This window comes from Exophiala xenobiotica (genome assembly GCF_000835505.1).
Source record: "Exophiala xenobiotica strain CBS 118157 unplaced genomic scaffold supercont1.4, whole genome shotgun sequence".
NCBI lineage: Eukaryota > Fungi > Ascomycota > Eurotiomycetes > Chaetothyriales > Herpotrichiellaceae > Exophiala > Exophiala xenobiotica.
Window position 1 is genome coordinate 1,065,096 of NW_013562491.1, and position 21,260 is coordinate 1,086,355.

General features: G+C 52.7%; 7 protein-coding genes across 7 annotated transcripts; 2 read left to right on the forward strand and 5 right to left on the reverse strand.

Annotated features, from left to right (window-relative positions):
- The first annotated feature begins 64 nt into the window (after positions 1-64).
- On the forward strand, positions 65-1,710 carry PV05_06563 (uncharacterized protein). Its single transcript, XM_013459316.1, has 4 exons — positions 65-96; positions 150-397; positions 702-1,112; positions 1,301-1,710. Exons 2-4 carry the CDS (start codon positions 209-211, stop codon positions 1,529-1,531), a joined length of 831 nt encoding a protein of 276 aa, XP_013314770.1. The 5' UTR covers positions 65-96; positions 150-208; the 3' UTR covers positions 1,532-1,710.
- PV05_06564 (uncharacterized protein) lies at positions 1,674-7,280 on the reverse strand. The gene is made up of 3 exons (XM_013459317.1): positions 6,761-7,280; positions 6,593-6,690; positions 1,674-6,522 (listed from the first exon to the last, which is right to left on the reverse strand). Exons 1-3 carry the CDS (start codon positions 7,061-7,063, stop codon positions 2,385-2,387), a joined length of 4,539 nt encoding a protein of 1,512 aa, XP_013314771.1. The 5' UTR covers positions 7,064-7,280; the 3' UTR covers positions 1,674-2,384.
- Positions 7,281-7,442: 162 nt separating this feature from the next.
- On the reverse strand, positions 7,443-11,406 carry PV05_06565 (uncharacterized protein). The gene is made up of 2 exons (XM_013459318.1): positions 8,038-11,406; positions 7,443-7,976 (listed from the first exon to the last, which is right to left on the reverse strand). Exons 1-2 carry the CDS (start codon positions 10,460-10,462, stop codon positions 7,855-7,857), a joined length of 2,547 nt encoding a protein of 848 aa, XP_013314772.1. The 5' UTR covers positions 10,463-11,406; the 3' UTR covers positions 7,443-7,854.
- A 369-nt stretch (positions 11,407-11,775) lies between these two features.
- PV05_06566 (uncharacterized protein) lies at positions 11,776-13,778 on the reverse strand. The gene is made up of 2 exons (XM_013459319.1): positions 12,327-13,778; positions 11,776-12,271 (listed from the first exon to the last, which is right to left on the reverse strand). The coding sequence occupies exons 1-2, from the start codon at positions 13,267-13,269 to the stop codon at positions 12,204-12,206; spliced, it is 1,011 nt and encodes a 336-aa protein (XP_013314773.1). The 5' UTR covers positions 13,270-13,778; the 3' UTR covers positions 11,776-12,203.
- A 3,164-nt stretch (positions 13,779-16,942) lies between these two features.
- PV05_06567 (uncharacterized protein) lies at positions 16,943-17,839 on the reverse strand. The gene has a single exon (XM_013459320.1). It carries the CDS (start codon positions 17,775-17,777, stop codon positions 17,151-17,153), a length of 627 nt encoding a protein of 208 aa, XP_013314774.1. The 5' UTR covers positions 17,778-17,839; the 3' UTR covers positions 16,943-17,150.
- Positions 17,840-18,011: 172 nt separating this feature from the next.
- On the forward strand, positions 18,012-19,713 carry PV05_06568 (ribokinase). Its single transcript, XM_013459321.1, has one exon. The coding sequence runs from the start codon at positions 18,139-18,141 to the stop codon at positions 19,198-19,200; it is 1,062 nt and encodes a 353-aa protein (XP_013314775.1). The 5' UTR covers positions 18,012-18,138; the 3' UTR covers positions 19,201-19,713.
- Positions 19,509-21,226, reverse strand: PV05_06569 (uncharacterized protein). Its single transcript, XM_013459322.1, has 2 exons — positions 20,491-21,226; positions 19,509-20,154 (listed from the first exon to the last, which is right to left on the reverse strand). The coding sequence occupies exons 1-2, from the start codon at positions 20,910-20,912 to the stop codon at positions 19,713-19,715; spliced, it is 864 nt and encodes a 287-aa protein (XP_013314776.1). The 5' UTR covers positions 20,913-21,226; the 3' UTR covers positions 19,509-19,712.
- Between the last annotated feature and the right edge of the window lie 34 nt (positions 21,227-21,260).

Sequence of the window (21,260 nt, forward strand, 5' to 3'; positions counted from 1 at the left end):
GATGGTAGGCAGCGAGTACATAAACAGTTGCTTGCCCCTCTTCTTTCTTTCCTTCTCTCTTCTTCTCTCTTTTCTCTTCTCCTCTGGGGCTACTAGGTGGGTTCGCCAGATTTGTACTGCGGACCTGATATCCATTGTCTTTTCTGAAGCTACATAGACGCATTTTTGGATCAACCCAACCCAATTTAACTCAACTTCATCGGCCATCATGTCTTCCACCATGACCAAACAAGACGACGACGACCGCCAATACCCCAAGATCAAGATGTACACCAACCACGGCTGCGGATGGTGCCATCGTGTGCACATCACCCTGAAGGAGCTTGGCCTGGACTATGAAGAAGTCTTTGTCGACCTCGACAATCCGAGACCGGACTGGTTCTTGAAGCTCAATCCGGTATGCAGCCTCGTCGCCCGTCACCAGCAGCACTGAGCCTTCTTTGATGATGATGATGATGATGATGATGATGATGATGATGATGATGATGATGATCATGCCCTGCTGTTGGGCGGCGGCATATTACTACTCCCACTGTCCTCTTCTATCATCCTTTCCCGCTGCGGCTACAAATTTCTGGGCACACCCAGCCATCTCCCGCACGGCCTCCCCAAGTCTGCATCGTTGTCCCCATATCTATTATTCCGGTCCTCCCTCCTTCCTCCCCTGACAACCAAACCAGCACTGACACTCTCCTCCTCAGCGTGGCCTCGTCCCCGTCTTCCAATACACAGGCACACCTTCATCCACAACCCTCACCCTGACCGAGTCCAGCCACATCGTCTCCTTCCTAACAGACCTCTACCCATCGCACCTCACCCCAGCCATCTCGCTCTCAACCTCAACCTCAACCTCATCCTCACCATCGCCCTCATCCTCACCTGACGACATCGCAATCGCCAAAGCCCACCTGCGCTATCGCATGTCCTTCTTCATAGACACCTTCTTCTCCAAAGTCAACCCATACATGTTCAAGCTCGTCGGCGCCGACAACGACGAAGCCCAGGCCAAACTCGTCGACGAATGCATTGCCCTGCTCGAAAAGGAAATCGAGCCTCTCCTCGCCGATGCCAGTCCCTACTTTGGAGGAAGTGACAGGATCACCATTGTCGAGGTAAGATCTGACCTCGACCCTTCAACCTCCGCTTGGCTCCCTAAATTCTCCTCTCTCTCCCCCTTCCTCTTCCTCGCCCAATTTACCCCATCCACATCCACATACATGCCACAGACACCATCGAATCCTCCAAACTGTCACCCATCTCACTCACTCACTCACTCACACCCCTTGTTCGTGTTCAACAGGCCATGACAACCCCCTTCACCCTCCGCCTGCACGACTTCGCCAACGGCCAAATATTCCCAACCTCGCTGGCCGAGCGCATGACGGCTAGTCCCACACTGCCTAACTTCGGGCGCTGGGTGAAACGCTGCATGGCCCATCCCAGCGTCACCTACGTCTGGGACAAGGAGTACTACCTGCCCCGGATCGTGGAGCGACTGCCGCAGGCCAAAGCGAAATATGCTTCAAAGTAAATAGTACCCAAGGGTTCAAGCAATCATCGAGCACTCGGAGTCGCTGACTTCGTCCCGGGGGGGGGCAATGGATCCGGTAGAATAGCACCGTCAGCAACTTAAGAACTCTCGAAGAAGAGGAAAAAGGGGGCGGGAAGCATCCAGATTGACAGCCAAGTTGTTTCGCGTTTCGGGATCACGCATATTTTGGTAGACTGAAATGAGAAGTAAAGTGAAATCAAGAGGCACAACAAGGCTTTGAAATAAAAAGTCCTCTCTGATTTTTCGGGTGCTCATGCGTGATCACGCCTATCAAGCCCTGTAACGTACCTAGGTAGGTAAGTAAGGTGGGTAGGGTGTACCGATGTACGGTGGCTGTGTATGAGCCTACTTCACACCTCGCAGCCAAAACGCCTTCCCCTCCCCTTTTCGGGTTCAGCATGTGTTCTGCCATTGCCATCGACTCATCGACTCATCCTCTCATCAGCCCATATATACATGCCGCTGCATATTCATATTCATATTCATAACCGTGACTCATTCCACCACTCTCATAGAAGCCGCGAGGCAAATATAAGTATATCGAACAAAATGTGATGCAGTGTAACTTTCCATCTGTATTTGGTTTTTGGGCTGTTTGAAAAATGTTTTTGTTTTGATCCTCTGATGGTGATGGTGAGGTACAGTCTCGACGAAGCTGTTCGTCAGACATATTGAACTGGCACAGGCCCACCATTTCTGCTCCACCAAGTCATTCATCCATCTCAACAGGTCCGTACGGCGGCATACAGGAGCAGGCGTGCCGTAACGAGTCAGGCCGCTTCACACTTCTGCATGCAATGCTACCCATAAGAGTGTCAAACCAATTGATCACTTATCCCAGCCTGCCCTGCCGGAACATATCGATCTTCACCTTCTGCTCAGACTCTAAACTCTGATAGTACCGCTCGGCTAGCGTCTCAGGATCATTTTGCTGACTCATTGCCATAAATGGCGACTTGTACACAGTTGCCGCAGCTTCGTGCTTCTGAATATAATACGTTGACACACGTCCCCAAAATCCACCCCGATCACGCCAATTGATCAACTGCTTGGGAACCGCGCGGTCATTGAGCTGCAAACCATTCATTCCGACCGGCCGTTTCTCCAGGCTCTCGGTCAATTGCACAGAGGGCTGAGCCATTGGCATTTCCGAGATTTGAGGTTTCGACTGTGCAAAGGCGTTCATGTTACCTAGAGGATCGTACATTGATCGCTTGGGAACATAACCACTTATGGGGAAGGACGCGGCCGGAAACGGAGCCATGTCTGGTAGTGTCATATCCATTGAGAAGGATCTTTTCACCCCAGCGGGCAATGATGGAGTAAGGGATTGTGTCCCATAGCCGGAGAAGCTCGCACGGGCGGAACGATGTCCGGCACTTGAACCTGGAGGACTGATTTGTGTCGCATTGGGGTTGATGAATTGAGGCGGGTTCTGAGGATCGAGAGGCTGAATTGGACTTCCAGATGAGCTGGGATGCAGATAGTTGTCGTGTTGTAATCTCGGACTCGGTAGCATATAGGAGCTTGTCGGTCTGCTCCCCGGGGGAGACTTCTTCTCGGCTTCTTTCTGTGCCTTGATCTGATCTGGACTCTTGAAGGGATAGGCAGGGTTAGAGATGCGTCTTCGACGTTCCACCTCAGCAGAAGGAGGCGGCGGCGGTGGTTGATTTGCAGCCGCTCGGATAGTCTCCATAGTCGCAGGTTGATATGGGCTGTTTGCCGCCCCGGTGTTTGTGGCCTGACTTGAATAGGGGAAATGTAGGTGGGACTGCTGCACATATCCAGGAAAGGGCATGGTCGAGGCTGACGATGACTGATACTGATTCGTTTGGGGTGATAGCATAGAGTTCATGCCCATCGTTTGAGGAGTACCAAAATTTGACCTTTCGTTGGCAGCATTAGGATTCATCCAGTCGTTGCTATACTGAAATTGCTGCGATCGAAAATTCGTATTCATCATGGCTGGCCCACCATAGGTTCCTGCTGTGCCCATGGGATTGAAACTGGGAAACTGCTCATATTGTTTCAGTGGAGGCAGCGAAGGATCATTGGACGACTCCTTCATGTGCTTAGCATGTTGAGATGCTTGCTGTTGGAACTGTCTCTGGCGCTGGACGGCCTCTTGATCGATTCCGATGCTGAAGTGGCCCGTCGTGTCTGACCTCTCGGCCGCATCCAATTGACGAGCTTTAGCCTGCTGTCGCTGAAGAATGCGTGCTTGTTCGTTAAGGCGAGCCTCTTGGCCAGTCATCATGTCCCGGTAGTGTGACGGCTTCACCAGTCCAGGCTTCTGCTGGACCGGTTTCTGAGCATTGCTAGGCTTTTCTTGACCATTGTTCATTGTAAGATTCTGCGTTGTCCCACTAAAGGTCCCTGGAATTGTAGGCGACAATTTCTGTGTGCTGGTCAGGCTCTGCCTCATGTTCGCCATTGCTGCATTCCTGGCAGCCACATTCAGCACGGGATAGCTAGCAGCAAGAGAATGGCGTTTAGGTTGAGGAGGTGGAGCCATGACAGATTTGCGGGGTGTGACAAGGTCAAGAAAGTTTGATGCGGAATCATGGACGCGCTTATCCGGATCAGCTGTATAATGAGCCTTTGCGTCGGAAGAAGAGGCGCCAAGGTAGAGCCAGACTTGCTTGTCCTTTGAGAGATCGACAGGCTTCTGACCCATGTTGACAGGCGGCTCTGCCGACACAAATTCTGCCCATTCAGTCCTAGGCTCTTCGGTGAAGACATCACCTGCACTCGGTTTTTTCTCAGTGGATTCCGGAAAAGAAGCAGCCTTGCCCTGAAGATTCTCAGGGAGCTCAAGGGCATTGGCCGAGGGTCTCTGCAGACAGGAAGTCGCACTGTCAACAAAGAGTATGGAGCTTGGGTCGACTTCCTTGACGATCTTCACATCTGACAGGACCTTGACCAAAATTGAATCTTGGCCTTCATCGTAGCCAGCAATCACGAGGCCAGCTTCGATGTCGTCGGCGTTGGTCGCTTGGAACTGGATCAGATCTCCAGCTTTGAGGTTAAACAAGAACTCTCGGAACTCCGCGTTTTGCCAGCAGCTGTTGGCGTGGTTGCAGGCTGAGAGCTCACTCGTGATTCTCGTCCGCTTCACAGTGCGGTGGAGACGGCATCTCCAATCGAAGCCGATGTCACGGTACTCCACGCCTTCGTGCCAGACCGCAATCTCTCCTTTGTCGACTTGCACACCAGCTTGCATGGCACAAGTAGCATGATAAGATTTGGTGCATTTGGCCGACGAACACTGGAAGCATGAACCTTTCTTCTGTCGGCATTCGTAGCACTTGAGATCCAGACGAGCCTTGCGAATGTTTTCGACATTGTACACCATCTCTTTGCCGTCCTTGTTAGCGATATACGTCTCGGGGGTATACATTGCGCAGGTTCTGTGGGCTCTCTGGCCGTGGGTGGTCTGCAAAAGTTCTTCCCAGGCAAAATCGTTCGGACACAAGCAGCAGGGCTGGTTTTTGCTGACTTTTCGGATCCTGATGACCTTTTTGGCTTTCTTGTTCGGCCCGAGATCCTTGGTTCCACGTTTCCTCTTCTGTGGCAGCTTGATCTTGCCTCGATCGCTACTTGGCGGCGTTGGAAGATCTGATGGCTCATCTAGCTCGTCTTCGTCGTCGGTCACCTCGACTTCCTCATATTCTGGAGTGGGTTCGCCGTTCATCTTCCGAACGAACCAGTCCACGTCAATGAAGACGCTGTCGGCCTCACACTGGCACTTGCGAGCAGTCTTGCCGTATTGCAGCCAATTCTCGATCGCAAAATTGACTGACTCTGCACAGTTGTAGCCCAAGTTGTAGCCGGAATGATATCCTATTGGGAATGTGATGACAAATTGACCTTCGCGATGAACAACCTTGTTGACGGTGACTCCAAACTTCGACTTCAGGATGGACGGAGAGACCAAATAGGTTTTGTGGCGCAAAAACTGATCGCAGTTCTTTGCGTCCGAACTCCAAAGAGTCTTCATCGCTGCTTCGAATTTTGGAGCGTCTTTCTGTGAAATGCTGTACCATTGCTTCGGTGCACCGAAATGAATGTAGTTGATGCTGTAAAGATCCACATCCTCCAGATGCCATGCAAAGGTTGCCCGCCACATTCCCAGGTACAAGTATGCAGTGTTGACACCGGGAATGGGTTGTCCAAGAAGGTCCAGTAAGTTGGGTAACTTGGCGACGTTCCATTCTTTGGTGTCGTCGTCAAAAAGTGATCCAGGCATATCTGCGGCATACATTGGGTTGCTGAAGTTGAGACTCTTCCAGTACTTGTCCTCGAGCTCATCACAGCGTTCAGCTGTCCACTGATCATTGTCATAAACTCGGTAGTCAAAATCCTTGAACGCCTCTTCGTCAATGTCGTCATTGGCTTCGCGAGCATTTCTCAATCTTCGCGCGGCAACGGTTGTCTCAGCACCCTTGTTCCCATTTTCTCTCTTGGCGGTTGTGCTCTTGGGGGGCCTTCCTCTAGGCCTGCCGGGCTTCCTTCCTGGCTTGCCTTTGGTTGGTGTAGACTCTGCCGCTTCGTTGCTCTTATCTTCGGTCTCTTCGCTTTCCAGTGCGATCGGCTTGACTTCAGGACTTGTTGGAGTCGGAGGGGCGCGCAGTGTCGAATCTTGTTCGATCGGCTCTTGTTTGATATGCTTCGGTGGCCTACCCCTTCTCTTGCCAGTTTCTGGAGTTGTTGAGGCTTCAGATTTCCGATTCTTGATGCTGCCTCGCCCGAGCAATTTGTCCGCATTCAGACGCTTCTCTCCACGTCTGGCTGGCGGCTGGTTCTCTGTCTGCTCGCACGTCGATTTCCATTGTGGTAGGTTGTAGGATCTCATTTTCTCAATGTTGCGCTGGGTGTAAATACCTTGCGCACCATGAAATTCTTGCATGATGGGGTTTTTGATTCTGATGGCCTTGATCTGATCATCCAGAGCTTTGCGCGCCCGTTTCCTGTACGGCTGTCAGTCTCATGCACCCCGGCAAGCACGTCTTGGTGTGTCAGTCGGAATTGAAGACGTACCATTCCTCTGGGGGATCGATCAACACAATGCCTGACTGCATTCCATAGGGATCAACTCCTTTGACGTATCTCTGGAAGTCTTTAAATTGTTCCATTGTCTGTGCAGGCTTGTCAGCTCCTCTTGTACCTTGGATCAAAGGAGTTCGCGACGGGGGTTGTTTCGCATACCGGAGTAAAGATAGGGACACCATTTTCGTAACGATCAGGCTTTACTTCTGAGAATTGTTCTGCCTCCGCACCTGCTCGGGCGGCTTCTTCGAACCTCATTCTGTTTTCTTCATCTTCTATATCGTCGCCGAGATCGGAGAGGGAGGAACTCGAGGCTGCGTCATCGTCCTTATGGCTCGCCTCGTCAGTTGTGGGAGGGGTATGGACCTGAGGGGGTGGGAGAGATGCGGCGTCATGCTTGTCCAGAGGAGCGTCGATGAGTCCTTCGTGGACGGGGAGGGACGGCATGGGGGCAGCCGCCATGGTCAGGGAAGGAGGTATCGGATAGGCTGAATTCGGGAGTGATGATAGGGTCGGGCGAAGAATCGGATCAGGGCGTGGCAAACATAGAGAGAGTCGCAACCAGGAAGCTGCCACCTCTAGCCACGTCCTCTGATCACACAAAGATACACGATCGTGTACTAGGGTTAGTAGTAGAAAGATGACTTGGTTCTTGACGACTGGATTCGCGCGGTGACTGCGACGGGGTGGACGGGGTTGCCGCTGGGAGGTTGAAATGGCTTGACTCGAGCAACAAGCTAAACCCTTTTGGTCAAATCTCTTGGCATCGCGGGCGTGGCGTGAGCAGACCAGCATTTCGGTACCAGGCACCAGGTAAGAAAGGGCATCATGAGAGCGACGGTATTAACAGATCCAGACTTGTTATATGTCGACTATGTACAAATATAGCATACAGACGCAAGCTCGTAACTTCCGAACCAGTGCACTATGGTATCTACCTGGTACTTACGTAGGTACATGAGACATCCAAACCATCGGCCGTATCTTGTGTCATCCTGCAGCTCCCTCCCCAGCCTAGTGAGCCATTGGTTCGGCAGTCGATCCAGGCACGAACGGCGGCCGGTTGGCTTGGAGGGGGATCATGCGAATCATCGCACAGACGCTGAGAGACCTCAGATGCATATTTCATCTTCCCCATGCCACATTTCCATCCTCGTCCGGGGTAGACCGTCCTCTCGTTGCACATGGTCAACCTCGCCATCACACACAGACCCGCCACACCCACGCGTGGCATGCTCGCCTCCAGAGACCAATCAGTATTCCGTCAAGGCGAGCTTCTTGCCCACAGTCCTTTTCTTCTGAGCGAGTTGAGCTGCGGGTTTCGGCTGTTCCTTTTTCAATGCTTGCAGTAACATGCCGGCATCGAAGAAGCCATCTATTGGAAACGGTCAGTCTTGTTCGCAGATATCTCAAAGGATGACGAAAGGACAACTTACATCCACCCAAGCCATCATCGTCCGCTTCAGCCGTGTCCATGCTGGCGGGCGTCTGGGTCCCATCAATCTTCGTGGCCTCAGTTTTGATGACACGGCCCCTAGACTTCAGTCTACCATCTCTGCCAGCCTTCTCTTCTGCTTCCCTGGCTCGGGTAAGTTTGCCCGCAGAAACCGCTCTTGGTCTCGTAGCTTTCAGTAGCCGGCGAATTTCGTTCAAATAAGATTCGAGGCTGTCTACAAAACGTTTGGTTTGGCGATGTTTGCTGCTTGCACACACCGAAATGCAGTCGTCCTTGATAATATATCCTATACCAAAACCATCCCCCGAAACAGGACCAAAGCCAAAGTGGCGCAGGGAGGGATTGCCGCAGTTGGAGGTGCTGAGGATTGTGTTGTTGATCTTCTCCCACCCAGCATCGCTGAAGAGCGCGGGCATTTGATGAAGTTGGGGAGCCGGGGAACGGCTAGAGTCGGTATCTGCGCGTGAACGAGTGTGGCTGATGGGCGACTCGTCCAGTCTCCTTGGGCTACCTGCATCGCTAAAATCGGTGGGACTTGAGTAACCATTGGAACTGAAGCCGGCGTTGCTCGCAGCTTCTGCTCCCTCGTCATTGACTTTGCGCTGCCATACACAGTAGAGGGCATAGAGATGTCGATCCTGACCCTGAGCTTTGCTCGACTCTTTTGTGATGGCTGTATGCTTTTGGCAGGCAGTCTTCAAGGCGTCGATCTTCTTTTGAGGCGTGTTGTCCGCCCAGAACGTCTGAACAAATTCCACACTCTCAGGGGTCACAGATCGAATGGCTTCCGTTCGACCGTGGAAGAACATCTTGGTCATGGCGGGCTCGTACGTATTTTCCACCCTTCCGTAAAGACCGTAGTATGCAGCTTGGAAGGCCATCTGGACAAAGGCGTCGGGTGAGAAGCCCATGGAGGTGATGAAGTTCTTGCCATACCCGGAAAAGTCCAAAGTCTGGAACTCATTCTGATTGATGAGATCAGCCAACCGGGTCTCCGCGAAGCGAAGAGCGATTGACAGTTCCGGAATCATGTCCCATTCCAACTTGTGAGGCGTGGTCCTAACATCCCCGAAGCTTTCGGGGTCGCGCTTCGAAGGGTCAGGACTTTGGCTGGTCCACAAGGTTGGTGCCTGGCCATTGATGGACTTTGCGTATCTGAGAATTGTATCAGTGTAGACATCACTGGCGAAGCGAAGGACGGTGTGACCGTCCACACCTGTATGCTCAAAGTTGATGCCGGCGCTACCATTCTTGCAAACGATGATTTGCAGTTTGTCGTACCACCGGTTGGTGCATGTGCCGACTTGAACACCGCGAACCACTTCGTTCGTCCCGCACAGCATGTTGCCGCACAGTTGCGAGACGTCGGCCGGCTCGGTGTAGTCTAGACAAATCACGAACAAGGCCGAGTCCACGATCGCAAGACAGTCTGCATTATTCGATCCTTCATCCCGCGTTAAGAGATCTCTCAAGCCGGACCAGATCTTTCTGTTCTCGGTACTCAGGACTCCAAGAGCACCTTTGGCAGCTTCATGGATAGGCGTCTCTTCTGCATCGTTGACAATGACTTGTAGATTGATCGCAAGATCTTTCTCAGTCATGATCAGGTCGTTGTTGTCGTCGAGCACATCAAACCAATAGAGCTGGCCTCGACACATGACCACCACGTGCTTGGAGTCTGAGTCCTGCCCGATGACACACCCATTGTCCGTTGGGACTCGAGCAGTGCCAAACAGCCGTGAATACTGGTACATGTCCAAAGGAGTGCCTCTCAAGGTGTCGGGGGGCAGTTCTTCTTTCCGCACGGCTCTGACAAAGCAAAGGGCCGAGATGACCAGGGAGGCTGCTCTGGTCACTTGGTTGTTGCGTGCCGGAGTCGGATCGTCTTCCAGAAGGAAGAAAGGGTTCAAGTTCAACACGACCGGGTTGTCAAAATTCAAATACGAGTCATACCAAAATTGCTCGATATAACTGGTTCTGCCCGTGGCATACTTTTTCAGCTTCTCTTGCAATTCTTTGCCGTCGTTTTCAAGAAAATCCCGGACCGCCGCCTTTGTCTCGTTGTGTTCAGCAGGTGACTGCAGAGGAGCCAAGGCTTCGAGATACCTCTTCATCGTAGACTCGAGATCTGGAATCGGCAACTTTGGAAGTTTGTCCTGAGCCGCGAAGGTGATGCCTTGTTTGTGATGCTCATTTGTCGACATCTTCAGGGGTTCCTTCTCTTCTTTTGTATACGAGTCCTTGACATCCTTTGCAGCCTCGAGGGCGCGTTCAATATGTTCGGCGCCCATTCCGTTGGGTTCAGTCTTAGGCGAAGGTTTGCTCAAGGCGTCGCCGATAGAGGTGGGTTGGGTGAAATGCCTGGTTCCTGCGATGGAAATAGGCATGGTTAACAAATTGATCATGAGTATAACGCGGCCACCAATGTAGCAACGCTCAGCAAACGAAGAGCAGTGCGGTAGAAGTAGTGGCAGTCGTGCAAACAGTAAGGTGGCATGGGTGTCGGACTGTCCCAGAGTCTGTTCAACTCCAATGCCTGGAGAAGAAAATCAAGAAACAGCAGAGGAGATTCATGAGCAGGAACAACAGGGTGGATAAATTGTCCTGGCAGATATGACACGATCAGGAGGGGTCAGGGAAGCGCATGATCACGATCGTTGATAACACCGGCATCCCACACAGACATGTGAAGAAGCCGGTGCAGGATGGAGAAATGCGGACAACACCCGCTCGTTTCCACGGTTCGACTCGTACAAGGAGTGGTCTCCATGACCTTGTGGGCAGCGAGCGCATGGCTCGGAAGGTATCGCAACCGCGCTCAAATGATTGCGGACGACGTAATTGAGGAATGTGGTGGTAGCGTCTCGGAGGAAAGGAAACATGTGGACGTACAGGAAAGCGCGAAGCGCGACCGGCTTTCTCTCAGAGACTAATCAGGCCAGTCGCCGTAGATGGCCGAGATTGTGGATTGTGGGAACACTGTCCACCTCCAAGCCGAGGGCAGAAGAGGCCACGAGCGCGGTGTACACGCTCTATGGGTGTATGGGTATCGCCGACTGTATGACTGGAAGGTCGTGGAAAGTTTGAAAAGAGTCAAGAAGGCGTATGTGTCTGGTCTTTCGTGGTCATCCGCGCAAAAACACTTGACTGGAATGGACACAAATGGATTCGATTCTCCTCTTTTGGCACAAGACACCAAAAAGCTCAGCGTGTGACGTAGCAGCGGGTTAGCGAGAAGCTCCAAGCACATGACATTCCGGCGCTTTTTATCCTTTGCAGACTTAGTTATTAGAACATCTCATGATGGCAATTTTACGGCCTTCTCGTTTTGCCGTTTGCCGGTGAGATGATCGTGGTTCTTGCCAGCTCGAGGATGGCATCTGTGGACGATCGGAAGGCAAAAGGGAGGCTGGAAGGTCAGCGTGGTCAGCTGAATGGCATGATCGAAGATTGGAGACTGCCACCCACTGCCAGTGCCAACCAGGATTTCGGATCAAAGACTTCCATTTCTCCGCAGCCTCGTGCAAAACTGGGGAAAGATGACCATGGGTGAACGGGAGACACAGCACTGCGGTAGGCCTAGCGAGCCCGAGAAGGCTAGGCTCCTAGACACCGGATGCCTACGGCCCAGGCTGTTGTGGGCATCGTCCATTGGCGATAATAGGGTGGAAGAGGGAGCCGGCCAAGCGAGCTGAAAGACCTGGTTATGTGCAAGGCCGACGGAGATTGGTTGGTGGACGGATTACTGTGAATTCTGGATGCTGTTGTACATTTTTCTTCCAGCCTAGTCTAATATACAGACTTGATCTGATTCTTGATTCTCTTCTGGTCCCTATCTGCCTGTATCGCAGTCCAAGAAAGGAAAAGCTCTCCAAAATGTAGCCCAAGAGGTAAAAAGAAGCGAAATTCGGAAGGTTCGATCCATTCCGAAGCAAAAAGAAGAGGGTGAAGGACACGCTCGTAGAAAGAAAAACTCCAACAATGGCCGTTCTTTGCAACGCTGGTCGCAGACTTCAACTCATAACAATTCCCAGAAGCAAAAGATGTGGCTTTACCAGGCTTTTCACGGATTGCGCCCGCTGTAGCTTTTCGAGGAGGTAATGCAATGCATCGTCAGTCATCAAACAACAACATCGACTTTGACGTTTACAGCGTCACCGTCGGCGCGCCGCCCGGCTGTAGTACGTTGGCTGCATACTGTCCACCGAAATTGCCTGAAGTCAAGTTAGCGGAGATCGGCTGGCAAAATAGTCTCGTCAAACCACTTACCAGGTGGGCTGTAGTTGCAGACAGTGAAGTACGGGCTAACACCACTGCCAACGTTGGCCAAACCATTGGAGCAGTATTGGGTAGCACATCCGACCGAGGTGGTTGACTTCCATACAATCTGAGAGTAATGACCCCATTTCTCAAAGTTGCTCATGTCCGGCTCAACCCCGTACGGCAAGGGGTAGAAGTTGATTTCGGCATTGTACATCAGGTTGGTGATCATGGCTGGGATATCCGCAGGCGGAGATCCAGCACCAATGTTCTGTCCATAGCCACCCCCGCCAGTGCTGGTATCGTGGGCATAGACGCAGCTGGCAGCAATCTGAGCAGCGATGGATGCCATATCATCACTCCAGACCAGGTCCGAGACTGAGGCATTTTGGCGATGGATGTTGTGAGAATCGAGAATCCCTTGTTGATAGTCGGAAGAGACGCTGGTGGAGACTGACTGAGCAGCAGAAGTGGTGGATACAGCTTCGGTGGTGGATGTAGCTTCGGTGGTGGACGTGGCTTCAGTGGTGAAGGTCTCAACGGCCGATGCGGAAGCACTTGAGATCTCCAATGTCGAGGTGGCAGCAGGAGTATCGGATTGGACTTGAGTGTAAGTGGCCTGAGGGACCGAAGAATCACTTCCACTGCTCCATCCACCTCGCCATCCACCCGTGCCAGCCCAGCCTGGCCAGCTAGAGCCGGAAGACCAGTCGGAGTTGGAGGACCAGTCGGTGTTTGAAGACCAGGCGGAGTTGGAAGACCAAGAGATGACGTCGGTAGTGGCGGCAGGCTCGACAGAAGAGGCAGCGGATGTTTCGGTGGGAGGGGTGCCAGTCACGGTGACGGTGACAGTTGCCCATTCAATGGTGGTGACCAATGCACGCTTGTCCAATGGTTTGGCACAAGCCAGTGTGGCGCAAGTGGCTGCGAGGGCGACGGTTGACAACTTCATGTTTTCGGTCGAGGAATTGATCTAGTAAGTGATGGTTCGGTTGGATGATCGATAGTCTGCTTGAGACCAGAATCAATGGTTTCTCGAGAGCTATTTGATAGCAGATTGTGGCAGGAAATCGCAGTGCACCGGGCAGCGCAGTCGAGCAGCTTACGACAGAATTCGTGGGTTGGTGACAGCTGGCTGGGTGAGCTGTGTCTGGTTGTTGGCCCAAGTGTTTGTTGACGCTTCACGCCAGGTGAGGCAGAAGTCTGGAAGCTGGAACTGGGCTCTGGTCAAAGAGCCGAAGGCACGGACGGGTGGTCCCAGATGGGCACGGTCACGGACTGTGCTTCTCAAAGTTTATGGTAAAGAGCGACTGTTCTTGTGCAGCTCAAAGGAGTGATGAGCGTTGACAAGAAAGGAAAATGAAGGTAAGGTGGCTCAAAAGGCCGAATGAAGGACAAGGTAAAGAGAGGTAGAGAAGTGAAGGGTAACACCAGGAGTGAATCGATATTTTTGTATCGTCGTCTCGCTCGCCTGTGATTCTCTGTCTGGGGATTCGAGTGGTGAGTGGCAGGGATTTGCTGCGATAGGGTGGAGTTCGTCTAGCGAGTCTATCGCAGTAGCTGCTCGATTTCGGGGCGTCGGGTCCCCAGGCACAAAGAAATCCTTGCCAAACAGGCTGGTGAGTGGTCCGGTCTTTAACCAGTCTTTAACCAATCTTTAACCAAGGACTCTGCCGGTACCTGGAGCTAGACCAAACACGGTTCAGTCTGCGGAGGGCTGGAGATTTGTTCAACGATGACGAACCGACGGCAACAACGGAGGCAATCTTGACTGAAACGTCCAAGCAACCTGGATGAGGAGTACAGGTGATAAAGAGACAAAGAAAGGGAGATGAGTTTCGTCGAGCGCGAGCAGAAGGGCTTAATTAAAGACCGCTATCTTGGTAGACTACGTAGGCACGGATTACACAGAATGGTGGTTTGGACTGCGTCAAAGGAATGCCATCTGGCTGGCAACCGGTTGTCCCATCAGTCCCCTTTTTCACGCCTCCGTAGAGGTGGTGTTGCCGTCGAGAGTTCAGATCCAGAGTATGGCCCATGGAATATTTGCATGGGAGCCGACTCCTTTGTCGCAGTCTCACTGGGAGGTACTACGGTAGTGGACGGTCTACAAGCATCCTTGGGGTCCGCTGGAAGTGGGATGTGGATGATGGTGCTGTTGCACTCGTCTGCGAAATCTCAGGCAGACCTGGGCGTCAAGCGTGTCCCTGTGTCATCTTGGACAAAGAAAAGGCCAGTCATACATGAAACGGCCAGTGACGCCCAGATGATGACGAGAAAGACGGCGACATCGCGAGTCCCCAAAAGCCACGAGCTTTCGGAAAATTACTTGAGCCGGTTTCTTTCGCTAGTGCAAGTCATTTGGCCTGCACCGGCTAGTGAGGCCCAAGTGGGTGCCAGGACCTGCAGCACCCGCCCGCCCAAGCCAACCCTTGCTCGCAGCTACAGGTACGTAGTACCATGGTAGGTGGACCCGGTGGCAGCCAGTCTCCCTGTTCCATACGCCTATAGTTGACGACTCGCTTATCGACCGAGGCACTTGACCCATGCTCCCATAATGACCCCACCTCCATCTTGTCCCATGGCTTGTTTCATATCGTATCGCGGCATCTTGCCCTCACTTTGCCTCTTCCTCGTCTACCATAGTATCCCTGACTCATAGTTCTATGGTATATTTCAATCCCCCCTAGGATCAGGGCCTCATAGGATGTCAACAGAGTTTGACACTCGTCATTGCCGAACCTGCTCCTCGAGGAGGACCTCACCACAATTGATGAGCTGTCTTCGTTTCCTATCTCCTCCCGAGCTTGTCCCCAACCACAGATCCATCATGGAGGGCAGGGACAGACTACGTACAACTTGCAACCAGCCACCGAGTCAGGTTGGACTGGTCTAGTCCAGAAGCTTACGTTGCTTGTAAGGTCAGAGCTCGAACCCGAAAAAGAGTCCTCGTCCTCTTACCACTCCTGTCGCGTGGCTTACCCGCCTGACGTACTCCGTACCCCACGAACGATTGCTGTCCAGACTACGCCGACATCGACCTCGACCATTTTTCGGGCGTCGAGGATGGCAAGTGGCATGTTCAGTGGCCCGACTTTGCTGGTCCCCAAACCTTTGCGAGAGCGAACTCGGTTGGGATACCTCGCTGTACAACATCCCTATCCTGGTTGAAACACCCGGTCTTTTCCTCATCGGAAATTGTCCTACTTTACGTAGTAGCAAGTTCCCCCTGGCATACAGTACTTCTCTCACTAGTATGTTGGCGAGAAGCTTACTGCTTGCGACGGGAGAAGCCCATACCTACATCTCCGGATCACTACCCAGCTACAATAGGATGGCATCGAGTCTAGGCGACGAGTGCCGGCTTTCCTCATATCTTTCGTGATGAAAGGCAACTCCACCTTCCGGACAACAAATCCACCAAAGCACACGCAACGCGTGTTTGTGCATTTCTACTTTACAGCCTCGTACCAGCCACTCGTATCGTTGTTCTGCTGATCGCTGCCGTGATTGAATCTTTGACGAATTTCGAACCGAGACTCACGACGCATCCCACGGATTCTCCCCATTGCAACCCATTTCGGTCCTGCTCCAAAGAGGAAGCCGACCTGTTCAACCCGACCACAGCATGAGAAAACATGGGAGTATCAAGCCCAGATGGATGTGCCTACCGACGTCGAGACCTCCGGTACTTGCCTGCGCTTGACAGTCCCGCCTGGTAAGTCCTATTCGGACCCAAACATGAGAGGATCAAGGTTCTGTTGACCTTTCCTGGCCTTCTTGCGTCCGAAAGCCCCAACGACAGTGCGGATCTTTCCCCCTATGACGTGACTTGTCGAGACTGTGGAGAGAATAGGTCGCTCCATGCAACGTACCTGATTCACGACAAAACGCCATGCCGAGCCAAGTATGCTCATGAGCATGACAAGTATCAAACCCGACCAACCATTGATGTACGATGAGCTATCTGCAGGATTTGGTGGATTGGTTCCATAAGTCCTCACTTGTGTGACATGCACTTCGGCTTGCTCCTGTCCTACACGGAAGTCGGGAAAGGCACTCTTCATCCAGCCACTGTCGACCATTTTCGGCGTTATTGGGGTCGGTGTTACTGACTCAGCTCAGTAGATGTCGACTTCTTCGCCCAGGCCGGACCGACGTTTGCCATACATCGCTCTGTGTCCGTGACCTTCATCTTGGCCACGTGGTCTCAGTCTGATACGTCACCTGCATACAGAATATGCACATTCACGAAGGCGTCCGACGCTGCACTTCTTCAGCTCTAGAGGCAAGCCCTGTTCCCTCCATTCTTGCCTGCTTGACCCAGTCACGCGGGCTATTGGTTTGCACCCAATACTGATGAGCGCCGTCCACCTCGACACAAGCTCGCACTCTGGATTCCAGGCTACCCCAGCATGCCATCCTACCAAAACACTACCACGGGGGCGCACTGTCCAGGTTCATGCTTACACTGCAGCTGGTCGGACCTGGTTGCGAACGGGACGTCATAGTGTTGGATCCTCTTCACGCACGTCGCCTGTCTACACAGGGCAGTCTGTCATGCGCTCTATCTCAGGTAATAATGGTGCAAATATTCTTCAAGCCATGCCTCTATCCATGCACGAGGGCGTACCTGTCCGGCTGCCCCGGCGACTACAGGTCGACTTAACACACCTGAAACTCCCTCGCCATCCTCAGCATTATATTCACCTATCTTCCTCAGTACTGGCCCCGAGTCAGACTTAGCGGATCCAACCTTGACCTGCAAACAGCTACAACCGCTTAACCAGTATAGTGCGACTCGACAGCTCAAAATGCCGTTTGACATCAACGCTATTGCTCGTGGTGATCTATCCAGTCTTGTTGAAAATCTGGTGGTACTGGTGCTTCGGGAGGTGAGAGGGCTTGGGTGAGTAGTAGTTCTTGCAGGCTGGGCATCGGTTCCATCGGGACCAGGTGCTCGTCAGTGGGATTTGCATAGAAAATTCCGCCACACATCTCAATGGCTCGGCACCGATCCTGCATCGTCCTCGCCAGCCTGATCCTCCCCGTCATCCGAGGCCGGACGGGGCTTCTCAACTCGCTCCACTTCAGCTTCAACACCCACACACCACCTTTATGCTTTTCATCCTCAGGCCAGCCTAACCAAGTATGAATTTCAGCACCGCGAAGTTCCTCATGTCTTGAGCCGTATTGGTACTCGTAAAATGTTCCACCAAGCCTCCGAAGCCTAAGAAAAAACGCATCTTCTTCGACAGCGTCGTTAGACTTATTGCTCTCGTTGAAGTGATCCTCGATTCCGAGTATATCCAGCTCGAGTGCACTAGGGTTTTGCAACTCGAGTCTGCCGCCAGTGCTAGGCCAGGCATAGACTGTTGCGGCATCACTCAAGTGCAGTCGTCGGTCCTTGAACGAGTAACGGTCAGAGATTGACCAGCCCGGTGGAGGAATTCTGCGCATAGCCACAGCGAGCAAGCAGTTGAGAGAGAGAATCTAGTAATGATGGAGGAAATCAACACTACTATGTACCTCGACCGGGGAAGTTCAGCTGGGTCTTGGTCAGTAGTAGTCGTAGACGTGGTTCACTGGTGACACTGTTCCGCCAATCAGACTGTTTTCAACCTGGAAAATCCCATTGGACCAAAGATCTTCAGATGTTCTCCTACCAAGGTACCCAAGGTGACATCCCACAACCTCACTTTATCATTCTTGTTACTAGGTCACTTACGGCGGTTAATTGTAGACCATCGTATTATTCTAAAGTGAAATTTTGCAACCGTATCGCCTGGCCAGAGGCCAACCACTACTATCTCCTTACACAATGGCCACGAAACCGGTCATCCGAGTGATCGGCTCACTGAACATCGACTTTGTCACTCTGACACCAAGAGTACCCGGCCCTGGCGAGACCTTACAGGCAAAGTCCATGACCGTCCACGCCGGCGGTAAGGGCAGCAACCAAGCGGTGGCCTGCGGAAAAGCCGCCTTCACCTCCGCAACCGAACAAGACGTCACCGTCGACATGATAGGGGCCGTAGGTGCCGGAGACCCATACTACGCCTCACTGCTCCAACCGACGCTGACGAAAAGCGGCGTCAGCACACGCTACGTCGAGGAGATCGAAGGTGTGCAAACCGGCACCGCGACAATCATCGTAGACGAGGGGTCCAACGGTGAAAACAGAATCCTCTTCGTTCCCGGCGCCAACCATCAAGTCAACGATCTAGACAAAGTAATAGCGACAGCGACGCAAGACGGAGACCCGGATGTCGTGGTCATGCAAGGAGAAATCCCCCAATCGACAGTCACCGGATTACTATCCGCTTTCAATTCCAGCACCACCAGCAGACACAAGACCTGCGTGGTATTCAACCCTGCACCGATGTTCGACACCATCCCGCTTCACGTACTCAGCAACCTAGCCGTCCTCGTCGTCAACGAGACCGAATGTCTCCTTCTATTCAAGGCCGTCCAAGAGCTCAAGAGTATCGAGACGCCAAGCGAGCAAGATCTGAACGAATCGCACCTCGGTCAACTGACCCAGCACTTACACAACGTCGCAACGATATCCATCATCGTGGTGACTCTGGGCGCCAGGGGTGTATATTATTCGGTGGCGCAGTCACAATCACCTTCATGTACACGTACGCATACCCGCGGTCTACTACCGGCAGCCAAAGTCGCAAACGTCGTTGATACGACAGGCGCCGGAGACACGTTTGTAGGCTTCTTCGCCACAGCTCTGGCTCGCCATGTCGCGACTCACAAAGCCCTAGACGGATTTGATGTCCAAAGCGCCGTGATTCGAGCAAATGCCGCTGCGGGCAAGTGCGTCCAGCGCAGCGGAGCAATGGAGAGCATACCGTTTGGATACGAAATCTAAATACTACCTGACAGTACTACCTGCAGACACCAAATCGGTCGTCCACTTCAGCAAACCTGCTTAGCACAAATGAGACTGTACGATACTAGTATGTATCTGGCGAAAGTCGTTCATTGGACGATAAATTTTTCTTCATCTTCGCCCAATAATACTACTAGTAACCGTTGACAACGACTGCCTGATCCGAAAAAACGTGTCCTGCATACAAACTAAGGTAATGCGTTCAGAGAAGCACTCCCACTCAAGCAAGGCACGGTTGGAGTCGGACCACACCGTTCTGACTTCAAGCGTTGTACATTCAGATCGTAGCAAGAAGAACCTGAACAGGTCAAAGATCGGAAAACTACACACAAACTCGATTCATTGATTCGCAATCAACGAAAAAAACGTGGTATTGAATTGACCTCTTTTCAAGCCTGTTGTTTTGACAGAAGAAGGAAGAAGGCCTTCACCCATCTTCACCTCCCGGCCCCCCTATTTTCGTCACCAGCGCCAAAGCTACCTAGGTAGGGCTACAATTTACTAGCCTTCCAAACAGGTTTCCTCTTCTCCCTGAACGCGGCGAGTCCCTCCTTCGCATTCTCACCCTCCATCAGCCCACGCTTCATGCGCTCGTCGATGAGCTGGTACCCGCGCTCGACGCTGGCGGTCTCCCAGGTCTCGCGGATGGCGGCGCGCGTGATGATGATCGCGTCGGGCGAGATATTGGCGACTTTGGCCGCCAGGGCGACGGCCTCGTCCACGACACTCGACGGCGTCGACGAAATGTGGTTGATCAACTGGAATTGCAGGGCTTCCTGGGCGGACAGCGTGCGGCCGGCCATGCTGATCTCGCTGGCCAGCGGGAGGCCGACGTTGCGCACGAGTCGAGGGAGGCCGCCGGCGCCGGCGTAGATGCCGCGCAGGGACTCCGGGAGGCCGAAGGTCGCCGTTGGGGAGGCCACGGTCATGTCACTTTGTCCGATCAGTATTTGCATTTTTTTGGAATGTGGTAACTTGGCAGCATGGGCAATGGCAATGGCTAGGGCATTTGGGCAAAAAGCAAGCCCTGAAATGCTCCGTCTGCGCCGCCCAAAAGGCAGCGGCGAGCACCAAATGGTTAATACGCCTGCTGGCGTGTCATGTGTCATCCTCTGCTGTCTGCCCTTCATAGCACAGCAACTTTGGCCAGAACTAGAGCGCGGAGGCGAAACCATCCCCTTGAAGATGGCCCAACGTTGTGCTTGCCATAAAAACCCCCCCAAAAAGAAAAAGGCGAGACCATATAAAAAGACATTAAGCACAACATACCAATTAAGAACAATCTCAAACCCACCACCCAACGCGAACCCGTTCACCGCCGCAATGACGGGCTTCTTGCCCAGTCTTCTCGAAATCCCCGCAAACCCGGTGGGAGGGTGCATGGCCATGTAAGGCTTCTCCTCGAGCTCCTTGGGATCGCGCTTGCCGAGTTCGATCAGGTCCTGGCCCGCGCAGAACGCCTTGCTCCCGGCGCCCGTGACGACGGCAACGCGCAAGCTCGGTTCGCGGTCGAACCATTCAAACACCCGGTGCAGGTGCCAGTGGACAGTGAAGGGGATGCTGTTCATCTGCCGTTCGCGGTTGATGGTGACCAGAAGGACATGTGGGCCAGGGTTGGAGAGCAGCACGGATGCGTTGGATGGGGGAGGCGCCAGGGTGGTCGTGGTCGTGGTCGTGGTCTTGTTGGACATTTTTCGCCTGTTTACTAAGAATGCGAAATATACCTAGGTATGAAACCGATGTTGTTGACTTGGTGGTTTGGGATGACTAGTAGTAGGCAGGAGTCGTACGACCAGTTGTATTCGTCGAATCCTAACTGGGGGATCGACTTGAGATGGTGTAGGAGTACGGAGTCGTAGGAGTACCGAGTAAGAGTTTCTCAAAGAGACGTTGCTGTACTTTTGCTACTTCTTTCAGTGCGTATGGTTACGATCATATAGATGACGGATGTTAGGTAGAAGACGAATAGAATAGATCTCAGCATTCCTCGTTGTCAGCATCACAGATGGAAGAGGTGAAGACCGTCGAGTACTTTACAG